The sequence below is a fragment of the Nannobrachium achirus genome (assembly GCF_963921795.1).
Source record: "Nannobrachium achirus genome assembly, chromosome: 2".
NCBI lineage: Eukaryota > Metazoa > Chordata > Actinopteri > Myctophiformes > Myctophidae > Nannobrachium > Nannobrachium achirus.
The window spans coordinates 40,642,589-40,656,916 of record NC_137811.1 but is presented as its reverse complement, the minus strand read 5'-3'; the positions used below and the strand labels follow the sequence as shown (position 1 = coordinate 40,656,916).

General features: G+C 39.5%; 1 protein-coding gene across 2 annotated transcripts; it reads right to left on the bottom strand.

The window, feature by feature from the left end:
• Window positions 1-1,354: 1,354 nt before the first annotated feature.
• tbx20 (T-box transcription factor 20) lies at window positions 1,355-14,092 on the bottom strand (the record flags this gene model as incomplete). 2 transcript variants are annotated; one of them, XM_080746865.1, is made up of 8 exons in its annotated part: window positions 1,355-1,680; window positions 2,589-2,740; window positions 4,045-4,121; window positions 4,774-4,932; window positions 11,220-11,328; window positions 11,983-12,147; window positions 12,783-13,029; window positions 13,966-14,092. In XM_080746865.1, the coding sequence occupies 8 exons, from the start codon at window positions 14,090-14,092 to the stop codon at window positions 1,355-1,357; spliced, it is 1,362 nt and encodes a 453-aa protein (XP_080602991.1). The 2 variants fall into 2 exon arrangements, with proteins under 2 accessions (XP_080602991.1, XP_080602992.1); XM_080746866.1 differs by having other exon boundaries at window positions 2,589-2,701.
• Between the last annotated feature and the right edge of the window lie 236 nt (window positions 14,093-14,328).

Below are 14,328 nucleotides of genomic sequence, written 5' to 3'. Positions count from 1 at the left end.
ACTGATAGCGACTTGTTGGGTTTGCCATCGATACGGCAAGATATGAATGATCTGCTTGCTTTTCTAGGCGGATTTGAGAGGGGGTTTTAAAGCTACAGGACCCTATAAATTCTCTCAATTTCCCTTCAAACCAGTGAAAATAGTTGAGTGCTCAGTTACAGTTTCACACCAGCACTGGCAATACTGCAATGATGCCAACAATGGCTATAGTTTCCGGTAGTTTCAGTTTGTATATTTACAAACTGAGTAAACTGAAATGTGACCATTTTCCGGCTAAATGTATATTTGCCAGTGGTGCAAAAAGCCTAAAACCCTGTTTTAAGGTATTGTTATCTCATATTAGCCCATACAAAGTTTCCCCAATGTATTATCTACTGCGGGGTGGCATGCGTCCTATGATTTGGCACTCTACAGTGAGGATTTCCTATGAGTAAGTGTAACACTTGCATCTTTGTACATTGCATTCTATTTTACACTTGTCAAAAACTTCAACAGAACTTTTGGTTTCCTTTTGCACTGTACAGTACTCATGTCTGGCTACAAAGAAAAGGGACTGCTCACCCTCCACACACAGTATATGTTTTCAAACCTCTACAATATGTTTTTCATTGTTCTTCCATTGTTCTTGGACATAAACTGTGCATCTTTGTCCAGCTAGAGCATGGGATCCATTGTCCAGACCAAGATTCAAAATGTTGAGGTGAGAGGATGCTCTCCAAAATGAGTGGTTTCACCTGATGGCAGAAACACTTGTTCCACAACATGGGCTGCCCTTTTCAGAGGCTGAGCTGAAACCATTTAGTGTGTAGTCACTGTCCAATCGCTGTTAAAACCTTAATGCTTTATAGAGTCACACATTTTGCTCTATCAAATGACGCTCAGCAAATGCCTACAGAGACAATAACCAATCATTTATTCAGCCCGCTTTTGTAGCCATGGGGCCAAAGTCCAATATTTTCTCTCGCATTTAGTTTTGTTTTTCACTCACATTGACGCCATGAGTTTCATTTTTTTCTACTTTTTTTTCTGTTTGTTTTTAAATACAAAATCACTGGTGTTTACAGAAAGTCATTAGGTCTTCATAGCAACCACTGGTCCTGTCAGGGTTTCAGCAGGTTCCGAGAGAATCACCATCCCTCTCTCTGATATAGCTGGTAGCATGCCACAGCCTCTCCAGATTGTCAAAGTCACCTCAGTCGTCATGGGTGAAGTATTTACAAAGACCAGAAAGGAAACCGGGAAGGGATAGTGACTCTGGGCGGCAGAATTTATGATGCTGTCTGGATTGACCAGTGGATTGAGGGTTGAACCGGGTCAGGTGGCCACGCAGCCTGTCTCTTATCCCAGGACGGAATCATACGAAAGGGGTCATAACAGTGGAAGAGTGACGTAGTCCCTGGATGGCGGCGTACGGGCCCTGCTGGAAGTAATGGTGGTAACGAGGCATGTGGAAGGAAGGGAAGGAGGGCCCGCTGCCCTGCATGGAGCCCAGGGCGCTGGGTGTCAGGGGCATGCCCAGGCGGCTGTATGGGGGCAGGGATCCCTGGATGGGGTGGGGCAGAGAGGTGGTGCCGGCACCCATGGCTGAGAGGGACTGGGGATGCTGGAAGCCGGAGAATCCGGACGTGGAGGTCACCCAGGAGCTCAGGGAGAGGTTGTCGGAGGCAGTGAACGCTGAGCCTGGGGGGTGACAGAGGATACATTAGTGTGTGTGTGCGTGCGTGCGTGCGTGCGTGTGTGTTTAAATTACCAGTGTTGATTTTGACGACAAACTATGACGAAAAATGTTCGTTGACTTTTTCACTGACGAAAACAAATTAAAAAGGAAATAAAAACCATGGACTTAAGACTCACCTCTTCAGACTCCACCTAAACCCATAGCACTACTGTAACACTCCCCTTCCCTCAATGACCTCATATGAAGCTAGATAGCACTTTAAGTTTTTTAGTTTTTTTACTGATTAGGTGCGTGGTCTACCTATGTTATTGTTTTTCTAGATTGATATTCAATACTATGCATTGTTATATTGTTGTTGATCTTGCTTATTATATTGATGTATTACCTGCTTATTGTAAGTCGCTTAGAATTAAAAGTGTCTGCTAAATGCCTAAATTATAAACTGTAAGATATGATGACTAAAACGAAGACTAAATATATTGACAATTTTGTCAATAAATAAAAACTAGAGTAAAATGTTAGGGAGGGACTGGTAGTGGCGAAGTGTATCCAGTAGAACTAAAAGACAGAAGTCGGTTACGCTCTGAAAATAGCAGCTTGACGCCTTGTGAGCTTGTAGATCGGCTATTTTCAGCATGCAACCACGTGTAAAAACAGGCATTACGACACCATCAAGGCCTGCCAAAACGAGATGTTTAGTCGACTAAAACTAGACTGAACCTAAAACATTCCAGATGACAAAAAATGGACAAAAACTAAATGGAATTTTATTCAAAACACTATGACTAAAACTAAATCAAAATTCTCTGTCAAAATCAACACTAGCGTGTGCATTAATACATGTGTAAACATGCCATGCATTATCTTTTCTTTAAAAGAGGTTCACCAGTGTGTGACAAGCAGCCCTTACCCCTGGCGTGTGCCGAGAGTACATCTTCTCCCATGTTCTCGTCGTCTCCTGCGTACGTACGGATTGGCGACCGTGCGTACGAGTGCTTATGGATCAAACTCTCAACACTTTCCCTGCAGCAAAAGCCAAACAAAGACACCCAAAATATATCTCTGCTTTCATTTTAGATTTTCATTTTTAATGCGTCTATGCTAAGCTATATTTATATTTATATTTATATTGCAGACATTAGCCTATGCTAAACCATTTCTTATACGAATAAACTACGGCAAATATGCATCCAAATATGCGTCTCTAAATATATTATTTGTATATGCCCTGTAGACTGCATAGATGTTTTTGTATACCACATGCACACTCTTCTGAAAAACACATTAGCTCATTTGAGTCTTGTCAGACAGGCCTTTAAACACAGTGACAGAAATTGTGGGGGAGGCTGCGCGTGTGGTTGCACAGAGAAGAGGCAAGGAGTGGTCTGCATCATAAGAGCCATGCGTCCACATTAGCCCCCCCCTCCCACCAATTAGGTTAGGAAAGTGCAATATCTGTCAGCGAAGCAGTACAAATGTGTGTGTTTTTATCAGCGCTGGGCCTGTCTGGTACAGAGGCCACCCCGCTCCCTACAATGCTAGAGCAGGAGGGACGGGGGAGATGAGGGCGGGGCAAGCTGGTTTCAATCAGTCACCACAGCCAATTGAATTACGCCGTGTTTTAGTGCAGTGGCCGACTCCAGACTAATGTGATTTCTGCAGCTCCCTGTAGATCAATTGATCAGATCTAATTCACAGCCCTCAAAAAGAGAATGGCACAGAGGGAGGGAGGGAGACAGAGAGAAAGGAGTTGTTTGTCTGGTTCTGTTGTGGCAGTCTTTGACTTTGGGTGTTTGATTGAGGGGAATGGGCTGATGGTTTGATTCTGTCAGGTGATTTTGGCAGCATAGTGCAGGAATCAGGAATTACGAGAAGTGTTTTTTTTTGTGTGTGTGTGTGTGCCAAGGACAACTACGACGTGTGTGTGTGTGTGTGTGTGTGTGTGTGTGTGTGTGTGTGTGTGTGTGTGTGTGTGTGTGTGTGTGTGTGTGTGTGTGTGTGTGTGTGTGTGTGTGTGTGTGTGTGTGTGTGCGTGCGCACGCGCAATGCATGCATATATGTGTAATCAGATAAAATATGTGTTTGTGTACGTGTATGTGGGGAAAGTCTTGAAAACTGCATGGTGACTGATCCACCAGCTCTCCCTCAACACCTCCCATGTGGACACACAAACACCCATAGCTGTGCAAGAAACTCTTAAACCTGTGTATCTACTAATGAATAGCTTTTATCAGTCAGTGTGCAAAACAACTCATCACTCCCATTCCAAATTGCACGCACACAAACATGGTCGTTCAGTGTTTATCTTATCAGGGGTTCCGGGGACAGAAATGAACAAACAGTGGAGAACCAAGAATTCCCTGTACCTCTCCATGTCTGTCAGCCGCGAGGAGTCCCGGAAGCCTTTGGCGAACGGGTTACTGTCGATCTTCAGCTTGGTTATCTGGAAAACACATGCACTGATTACACTCCATTTTTCTTCTCTCTCTCTCTCTCTCTCTCTCTCTCTCTCTCTCTCTCTCTCTCTCTCTCTCTCTCTCTCTCTAAAATGCATACATAAACTCTTTCTAACTTTCTCCCCCACTCTCTCTTTGTCTTTCAACCTCTGTCTTTTTGTTTTACTCTCCTGTATCAGTAACATTCTCTATAATCTTGTACAGGAGAAAGTACAGCTTTTAGGCACACAAAGGAGGTCAGCTTTAACATTTCTGGCTCAAAAGGGCATTCTATTTAATGTATACATTTGTATAAAGACTGATGGTGCTGTTGTCATATACTCCTTCTTTTAAGGTTTACATTTCTGCTCAGATCTCACAAGTCGCTCTCGATAAGGGCATCTGCACTTGTTAAATGCCTAAATTGTAAATTGCTATTTACTGTAAAGGTTAACAAGGCTGAGAGTTGCTGAATAATCTAAAGAATACATTTTTATATAATTGAATAAATATGTAATTCGTTAATTAAGATTTTATTTGAGAGGGTTTGTTGATTTCGTCTCTCTGATAACAATCATTTAGTGGTAAAGATCTCTGATTTGTACACTCAGAGTGAACGGAACTAAATGGATCCATAAACAGGATTTTAAAGTCACTCACCAGCTGGTTCTGATAGGCTGTGACTGCAGTGAAGACTGTCTCAGTGAAGACAAAGGTGCGAAACTCTTCAGACTTCAAGTTGAGCAGGGAGGCGGTGTGGTCCTTCTTCTTGATGATGTGGACACGTGGTTGGTACTTGTGCATGGAGTTGAGAATGATCTGGCAGGAGAAAATTATTATGACAATCACAATCAGTATATTTGTCTGCAGGAATATTAATATTTAAAGATATTCACCCCAGTGGTGTCTTTATAGCCAGTACAGGGAAAACGCCTACTAGGGCTGTCATGTCACTCAAATAATTGCGATTAACGATTTAATTGTTTATTTGTCGTTGACAATTACATTTCTGTTTGGCTTTTAGGCTTTGAAGTTGCATATGGCAATCATGACACATAACTTAAATATACAAAGAAATTACTGACATTTTGACAATTTTATACTTAAAAAAGAATAGTGGAAATAGCCTATCTACAAGCTTGGCATCGCGACACGTTGTGAGCTTGTAGCGTTTGTAACTATATTAACACTTTCACCGCCACGGAGGTCATATGACGTCACGTTTTTACCCCCCCCGCGCTGCCACCGGCGTCATATGACGCCAGAATGTCTTTTTTTTAATTAACACAAGATTAGGAGCATATGTATCACTGACGCTTGGATTCAGCCGTCCTGGGCCCTGGAATGACTAAAATCACCATGGTTACCATTGTGTGGCCAATCAGCTTGTGTTACCTTGTGTTACCATGGTGATTTGGTACATGACCGTCCTCCCCAGGCCTGGGATTGCTGGATGGACGGCATTCACGGAAGGAGCAGCAGCCATGTGTTTGGGGGGGGGTTTAGTTTAGTGCTTTACTATACTACTGAGGACTACTTCTACAGCCGTTACATGTGATCTGAAAAGTTTTACTGGATCGTCATGGTTCATCGACCAGGCCACCAGGGACCACCGAGCCGCGGCGTCGCAGCGAAAAGAACTGCTATATAAAGTAAGTGGTTGTTGCTAGATTGATTGATTGATATACAGTGGTGTATTGGCGTGTTTGGGGGCGTCAGTTCAGAAAAAGCTAAGTTATGGCAACATGACTGGTGTCTTTCACGCGCGCGAGGCTCGCGTGCAAGACACCAGTCATGTTACCATAACTTTACAACAGGCACGATTACAGTACATTTTATTATATTCCCCCTGTAGCCAAGGTATGGCAGCTGCCATAGCTTGCCATACCCAATTGACGCCTCTTTAGTTTAGCTTGGTGAGAAAGGAGGACAGATGCTCCATTTAGTGCAAAACAAACACATCCCAGCAAAACAACCACTATAAGTCACTCGCAAACGTCGCAGTCTGACCAATCCAGCGAGATGGAGATCGAAAAAGAATCCCAGTGGTAATCCTCATTGTATGTTTATAGTTTTATCGTGTTTTATTCTAAAGGTAACCCATCGAAGCGGTGCCAACGTTGTTTGCTAAGCCTGCTCAGATTTCCTCTCTCTCTCTCCCTCTCTCTCTCTCTCTCTCTTTTTTTTTCGCTAGAAACTGCGTTAGAATAAACCTTACAGCCATGATACAAGAGAGAAAGTTGGGGAGAGAGAGATTGATTGATTGATTGATTGATTGAAGACTTTATTAGAAGTTTGCATAGGAAAAGGTACAGTTTCATGACGGTACAGTTCACTGGTACAAGGTCTACTAAAAGGAGATCATGAGATCCATGAAAAGACTATGCTTATTTCCATAGTAAACCATTGCAGTATCTCATATAACATTGAATGACAGACGGATAGAACACAGTACTATGCAGTAGATATAGTCAGGAAAAAAGAGGGAAATAAAAAACAGTATAAAAACATACAGTAGGTAAATACAAAGAAGGGATTGATTGATTGATTGATTGATTGATTGAAGACTTTATTAGAAGTTTGCATAGGAAAAGGTACAGTTTCATGACGGTACAGTTCACTGGTACAAGGTCTACTAAAAGGAGAGCCATGAAAATACTAAGCTCATAGTGCCTTGCTGGGCTATGAGCTTGTAGATCGGCTATTAGGCATCATATGTAAATGGCAGATCTACAAGCTCATAGCGCGGTGCCGGGCTATGAGCTTGTAGATCTGCTATTTTGGAAATATATGTACCTGTGTATATAAAATGTATAGCAAATAATTATATATACCTTATGGTAATTATGTTTTTTTTTTTCATAATTACTCTTACTTGCAGTTGCCTGGTCTGGATTCTAACATGGTGAAGTTTGTCGCAGTTGGCTTGAATTTGTCAATACAAACATTTCCATATGAATGTACATACATTTTTATTTAATTTTATGTATTATGACTTTGAATTGCTCAGGGTAGTTTGACCGTTTTAGTTTGAAGTGACTAAAATGATGATTGCAATGGAACACATCTACAACTATACTGAAGTGAAACAGCAATGTAAAGTTTTTTTTAATCTTTATCAGAGTTTTTATCTTTATTTTTGAGATGTCTGATGTCTAACTGAAGGCTTGAATAAAAAATCCCAGGTCAAAACACAGTGGATTCTACTCTGTCTCTCCTTCATCCTGGGAAGATGAAAAAAGAGCCTCTGTCAGTCTCCTGGCTTCTTCCACTTTCCTGCCTTATAACTAGACCACGGTACAACTTTTTTTAACTTTTTTTTTTACAGCATTATGGCCGGCACCCTGTTCGTCATTTAGAGGTACTGTGTGTTCTTGTACCATTTACCAATTTGTTTCTAGGGCTTCTGAAAGTTTTTTTCCTTTGACCTCAATTATCTCAGAAAGTAAATTTCTGATGCTCCTTTTTCATCTGTACAGCTTTCGCTCTCCCTCAGGTTTCTCCACAGCAGAACACCACAGCAGGACGAAATTTTTATGGTGAAAGCTAAGGTTCCGACTCTATATTCTCTGAAATTTTTGTCAATTTTCGTACATCCTACCATTTTCAATTTATTCCGTCAAAAATGAATGGCCGTCTATGGTGGCAAGGGTTATACCCTTAAAACCCTTAACATTGTGGCAGTCAAAGTGTTAACATTGCTCAACATGGAAACGATTTTGACGATTATGCAAAATAATTGCGATTACCTCAAATAATTGAGATTAGATGATTATGTAATAAGTGTGACAGCCCTAACACTTACTATAGACTCAGGACTCAATACAGTACCAGAACAACGTGTAGACTATGGCTCATAAAGTAGAGAGACAGAGACACAATGAGGATATATGCCTTATAAATAATAAAGTAATCAGTTTGATGGACGCTTTTATCCTTCCAATACATTAAAATTCCCTATGAGTGATGCATCAAGGTTAGAGTCTATTTACTTTCACTTCAATCAATGTAACATTAATCTGCTACTACTTGGTTCATTCATGGCAGAGGATTTTTCCTAAGTTATATATTGTGTAATTGAAGCTACGATCCAAATCTTATTTTCATGAGTAATTATGTTTTATTTTGACCAAGTTGAGTTTGTTAAAACAAGAATTATAGCCCATCTGCGGTGGTTGGTGGTGCATGGTCTCCCTGTTCTTCCACTGAGGAAATAATGCACTGCCATCTTTGATGAAGTTCAGTAATTATTGTCATAGAATTTACTTAGTGTATCGTTAAAATTAAATGCCTAAAGACAAAGTTTTTGTTTTCTTTTTAAAAGTAAATCCACCCTGCAATCCTGTCACACATCAGACCATTCCAAGTAGAACCAATCCAATGTGGGCAGTGTTGGTGACAGGCACCCATTTTAGAAGGAAAGCTATAAATTAAATTACATTTAAATGTTTTAAAGGAAAATATAAAGAATCTGCTAAATATGCGTTTCATTAAAGAATGGTTCCTTTTTATTGTTCACCTACATATAGAGAGATGCTATTCAGACATCCCAATGCCTCCGTCAGCTAAATGGCTGAATTATTATTGTCAAACAGATAAAAAAGCCATGCATGGTTTTCATCCGAGCGAGCACAGGAGGTGAATGTCTCGATGTAATGCTGACTGTAAATCTGAAAATATGTGGGTGCAGTCAGTGACAGTGAGACAGAATAAAATAAAATAATTAGAGAAAGGAACAAGTGCCTTACTGAAAGAGAGACAAACTAAAGAGAGATACAGAGGAGAGAGAGAGAGAGAGAGAGAGAGAGACAATGCTAAATCAGGGAGTGGAAAAAAACAGGCAGAGCTATCTGGCAAGACTGGACACAAGAAGAGTGGCAGAGTGGGAGGAGTAGGATGGAGGGAGAGAAGAGTGTGAAAAGATAAACATGTTAACACTACAGCATCACCGTACGTGTAAGACATTCACCCTCCACCACTCGCTCGTCTCGCTCTGATGAAGACCATGGCTCTGTTTATCTGTTTGACAGTAATAATTCTGCTATGCATGGTTGACTGTATTGTCATAGACATAATAGTAAAGGCTGTGTTGTGTTACTTACTTTATATTTTACCTTACTTTATACAGAAAACAATTAACTAGTATCCTTTTTTTTGTCTACCTCTATGGGAAGTTAGCGAATAGTTAGTTACTATATTTGCTCCAAGATGAAGCACATTGTGGTGTATTCTACAGACCAATGCTCCAGCCAAGAATTCAGCCCTGCCCTGTACAAGTGGAGACTTTTTTTTTTTTTAGCCTAGAGAAATGCAGCAATCTAGTGTCTTTATACTTATTGAATAAAATGTAGGCCTATGTAACCTTCATAAACAATAATGTATAGTAATTTGCACAATCATGAATGTGTCATAGATAACAGTAAACGTTATGCTTTATTATAATAATGTTGAGACCATTGTTCTTCCGTAGCAAGGTGTAAGGATATTTATTTATTTATTATGGACAATTTAGTCAAATCCAGATTTTATATGAGAGAGAGATGACAATTTGTGTCAACACAATCAACACAGTCTGGAATCAGATGGGGATGGTTACATGGTTGATACACTATAACCGGATATCTACCAGGATGCCCTATTTGTTTTGAATTGAGTTTGAGAATTGAGTTGTTTTGAATATAGCCTATAAGAAGCTAAAGCGTCTCAGTGTAAATAAACAATTAAAATAAAGGCTGTGCAGTGAACACAGTGTTCCGTACAATGCCGTTTAGAGCATCCAGACAGTGTAGATCCAGCCAAAGCTTTTCTGCCCTTTATGATTTCTCTGACTCAGAGAGAGAAGTTAATGACTCAGGTGAATTAAATGAATTATCGTCTAAGGCATTACTGTGTCTTACAGATGAAAGTAAATGCTATGTTCTATCAAAACAATGTTATCAGGGATTGTTGCTCTGCTCTATAGACGGCTAATCTTGCTTCGTCACTTCTGTCTGTTTCCTTGTTGCCAATAGATTCGTTGCACTTTGAGATTTATTGATTAAAAAGTATTATTATTCAAATTATTATTATTATTATAGGCCTAAAGTGTGGTGGTGTGAGATAGATCATTATATTCCTCAATATAGAGTTTACCTTATATTAATAAAGACTTGCAAAATGGCCAGAAGAATTGATCAATTTTGAGATCAGTAAAATAGATTTTTTTTTTTTAGTATAATAGGCAAAGAATAAAGAATATTTTCTTCAACTATAGACTACATTTGAAGACAAAGATTTGCCTGTTGGGCTGAGATTTGCAGATTTACAAGCTCATGTCTGATTTCATTCATCCATGTTGCCCCTTGAAAGACAAAGGGGATTAAAAACTATGTCATAAATTACTTTATTATTTTATGTGGTTTACCTTTGTTTTATATACATTTCTGTTTTGATTTATTTATTAACTAATCTAAAGTAATGCCTTAAATACAGGGGATGCAGTTCTTTTGTACTGTAATATAAAATGTATGTATACTGTTTAGATGCAAACACATTTTAATTTAATTTTATCTCGAAATCACTCATTGATTTTATAGGCTACATTTGTCCAGTCGAATATAAAAGTGACATGCATGTATCAAACCTGGTCAAATGCTTAAAAAAACTAAACAAAAGAAGAACGATTTTATTTGTTAGGCTATTTATTTACAACGAATAGTTTAATTACATGTTGTATTGGTATGTTAATTAAGGCTATTTCGTTTTAAAGATGGCAGATTTTCGATTGTCATTTGAAACTGAAAAAAGTCAGAGAAACACAAGGCAGGAAAATGTTACCTCGTGAAAAGTAGGCTATTCATTCCATGTCATTTTTACATTTCCTAATCCAATTAATGGATTAAGTCAAATCTTGAAAAAGTGACAGGGGATTTAAAGAGCATGCTCTGAGTCAGATTGTTTAATAAAGCGGTGATAATTAAGAGAGTTGTCCTTTAAAAAAAATATATATATATTATATTAGAAATTCGTGTCACGATGGCAATAAGCCTATCTCTGAAGTCTATCTCTATCTCTGATATGTTGTTGTCATTATGCCATAGCATAGCTGCAGAGAATGAGAAACTTACATGTCCATGTTGGTCCAGTTCGTTGTTCGTGAGTTTGACTTTCTCGAAAGACACCATTTGTTTTAGGAGCTGTTCTCCGGTAAATGGCGAGTCTGGATGCACATATAACCTGTGTGGAATAAGAAAATAAGTTAACGAAATCTTAGTCCAACGCGTCCAATAAAATACTCCACCAAAGAGAGTAGGCCAGTGGTTCCCAAACATGGTGTGGTGACACGAAAGAGAAATTAGACATTTGCCCGGGACCCAAACTAGTGAAAACAACAACAGATCTTAAACATTTGTTTTCTAATTTATGAAATTTCTTCGATTTTTATTTATTTATTAATGAAATTAATTAGAAAAATCATTGCATTTCGTTTTATTCACGAAAATCTTTTGGGGAATGTGTTTTGAAAATGTTTTGAAATAATAATTACTATAATAAAATTGTCCGCGACCCACAAATGGGTACAGACCCAGTGTTTGGGAAACAGTGTTTTTTAGACGATTCTATTTTCGATAAGAATCGATATAAATCCCTCAAATGAAGTTTGTTGATGTGTCGGGGCCGGGCAGAAACCTTGTATCTCCCAAGTTTCGAATGTGTACGTTTTTTTCGTACACAAGACTGTCGCACAAAACTAGTGAAAATAGCAGATAAGCACACAACGCCTTAAATCATTTTTAAATGATAAATACAAAACGATCGGTTTTAATGGACATACAAGGTTTCCACCAGACAACGGCGATGCAGGCTACATGACGGAACAATGTTGCACACCTTGCAGGCAGAGGAGGGTCCGCTTTCCCCGCCACCAGCCACGATGACCGGTGGTACGCATACCGGTAGCGCTTGTTGTCGACCGGGACGATGTCCATCAGCACGATGTACTTGGCGTCCGGGTCCACGCCGGAGAATGACACGCGGATGGTGGGGAACATTCTTCTGTTGGAGGGGAGGACAGGACAGGCGCTTAAAATGACTCATTCCGGCCATCGATCTCCCTTACAGAGAAATATTTAGGCTGTATACAGTATATATAATCTCGGGGAGAGTAAAACAAAAGATTATGGTGTAGCAGCACAGCAGTTTTGCGCACACATCCCCCATGAATTGTTCTCAAATTATAGGCACATACGTACATAGGCCTATAGGCTACAAAGCTTTTCTGAAGCTTGTCTTTCTAAAGTGTTTTATTTTTTTCTTCTTTCTCTTGTCTCATCATAGGCCCGTATAAACTGTATAATATTCAGTAGCGTGCATGTATGCGTGTCTGTTTATTATTAGGCCTATCATATCATATGATGTTTCCACATCCACTCGTGAAATTTAAAAAGAAAGGGGGAAAAAGAAAAAAAAGAAAAAAAAGGCGATGACCTGTCAGGTTCAATTGGCTAAAAGGACGCACGACTAATTAAAATAAACAACTACATTTTAGGTCATTAAAACAAAGGACTATTGTAGGCCTAATACGTGCCTATTTTTTTATTTATTTTTTATCATCACCCACACACAATTAGCATCATTTACTGGGGTTGTTATAGGATGTTATCTGCAGCCAGTGGCTCTGCAGTGTTTACCTTCCAGACTTGGTAATGATCATCTCAGTGCCGAGATCATGGAACTTGTCCCAGAGTTCCTTGGTCTCCAGACTGCAGCAGATCTTGGCCATCTCCTCGCTGGGGACCACGGGGGTGGTGGGGATGAGCGGCTCCGTGCACACCGCGCTGGGCGCGCCGCTGCCGCCGCTGAAGTCCCCTCCGTGTCCGTCCAGGGATGACAGCTCGCCCAGACCCTGACTGCACGAGGACTTCTCTACAAATTGCTCTTCAGAGATGCAAAAACAACAACAAGCTGTTTATTTATTTTAATTTGTTGTTGTGATGACTGATGTGAATACGAGCCATTGAGAAGCTTTACCGTTGTGACAATTTACTTCATAATTATTATATGATTATATTATGATGATGATTATTGTTATCCTTTTATAAGTATTATTATTATTTCAGTCTATATAGCCTAATTGATAAAGAGGTAGGCTATATTTTAATGAAAATAAACATAATTGAAGTTTGATATTTTGTATGGCTAATATTTAAAATACAATAATTCATAAATGGCATATCTGAAGTCAGGAAAATAAATGTTCAGTTTAAAATAAATAGAAAAATGATAATGCAAGACCAATCTGATTGTAAAGTAATTTCAGTTTAAAACAAAAGGCAACTTTTAAAGTCAATGCGAGGCTTTGTCTATAATTTAAATGTAGGCTATCTATATTCTTATACCCGACCCAATAGAATGTAAATAAAAAAAGAATATAGAAGACATCTCAGTATCACATAATATATGGACATGAATCCGTTGTGTCCGATTTGGACATAACGGGTTAGGTTTATTCGTCTATAACAAATTAGGCTAGCCTACATTTTATTTAATGCCAAGTTAGATAGATTCCGAAATGCACCAATACAGTCGGTCAGTGATTTTAGGAAAGTTTAGTTAAACAGATAAATCCACCAGTCAGTGATTTTAGTGAAGTTTAGTGATGGAAGATAGATAGGCTACAACAGGCTATCCGTGACCTGCCTTTCTTGTCTTGCACTTGGCTTTAACGTCATCTCATCGGCTAGCCCAAATATAGCTTGATACATTGTGGCATATTGTGGAATTCTTAAAGTTATTATTTAAATGACTGCCTAATCTAAAGTAAACTATGAACTAGTTGCGCACAGTTGCCGCTGGCCTCATATAAAGTTTTACCGAGAGGTTTGATGGTGTTCTCCTCCGTCTCCTTCTCCTTGGGTTTCCCACTGGACATGAGAGCGGCGATAGAAAATGCATTTGCCCGAGATGAGAGCTGCGGTTTCGGCGAGGACGTGTACTCCATGATGGTAAGAAAGAAACAACTGAAAATGATCTTCCAAAAAAGCTCGAACTGCGCTCGCTTCGTTTCTAGCGTCCTTGTGGCAAAAAAAAAACCCTGCGCAATTTCTTTCCTTCTCGACCTCGGATGTTACTCTCGCTAAATGGTCAGATAGATTTCGGTCTCCTTTTTGCTTGTCTGTTGTTGCATTGTCAGAAGTCTGTCTTCATCGCGTTCTTCCTGACCTGTACTCTTCCAGC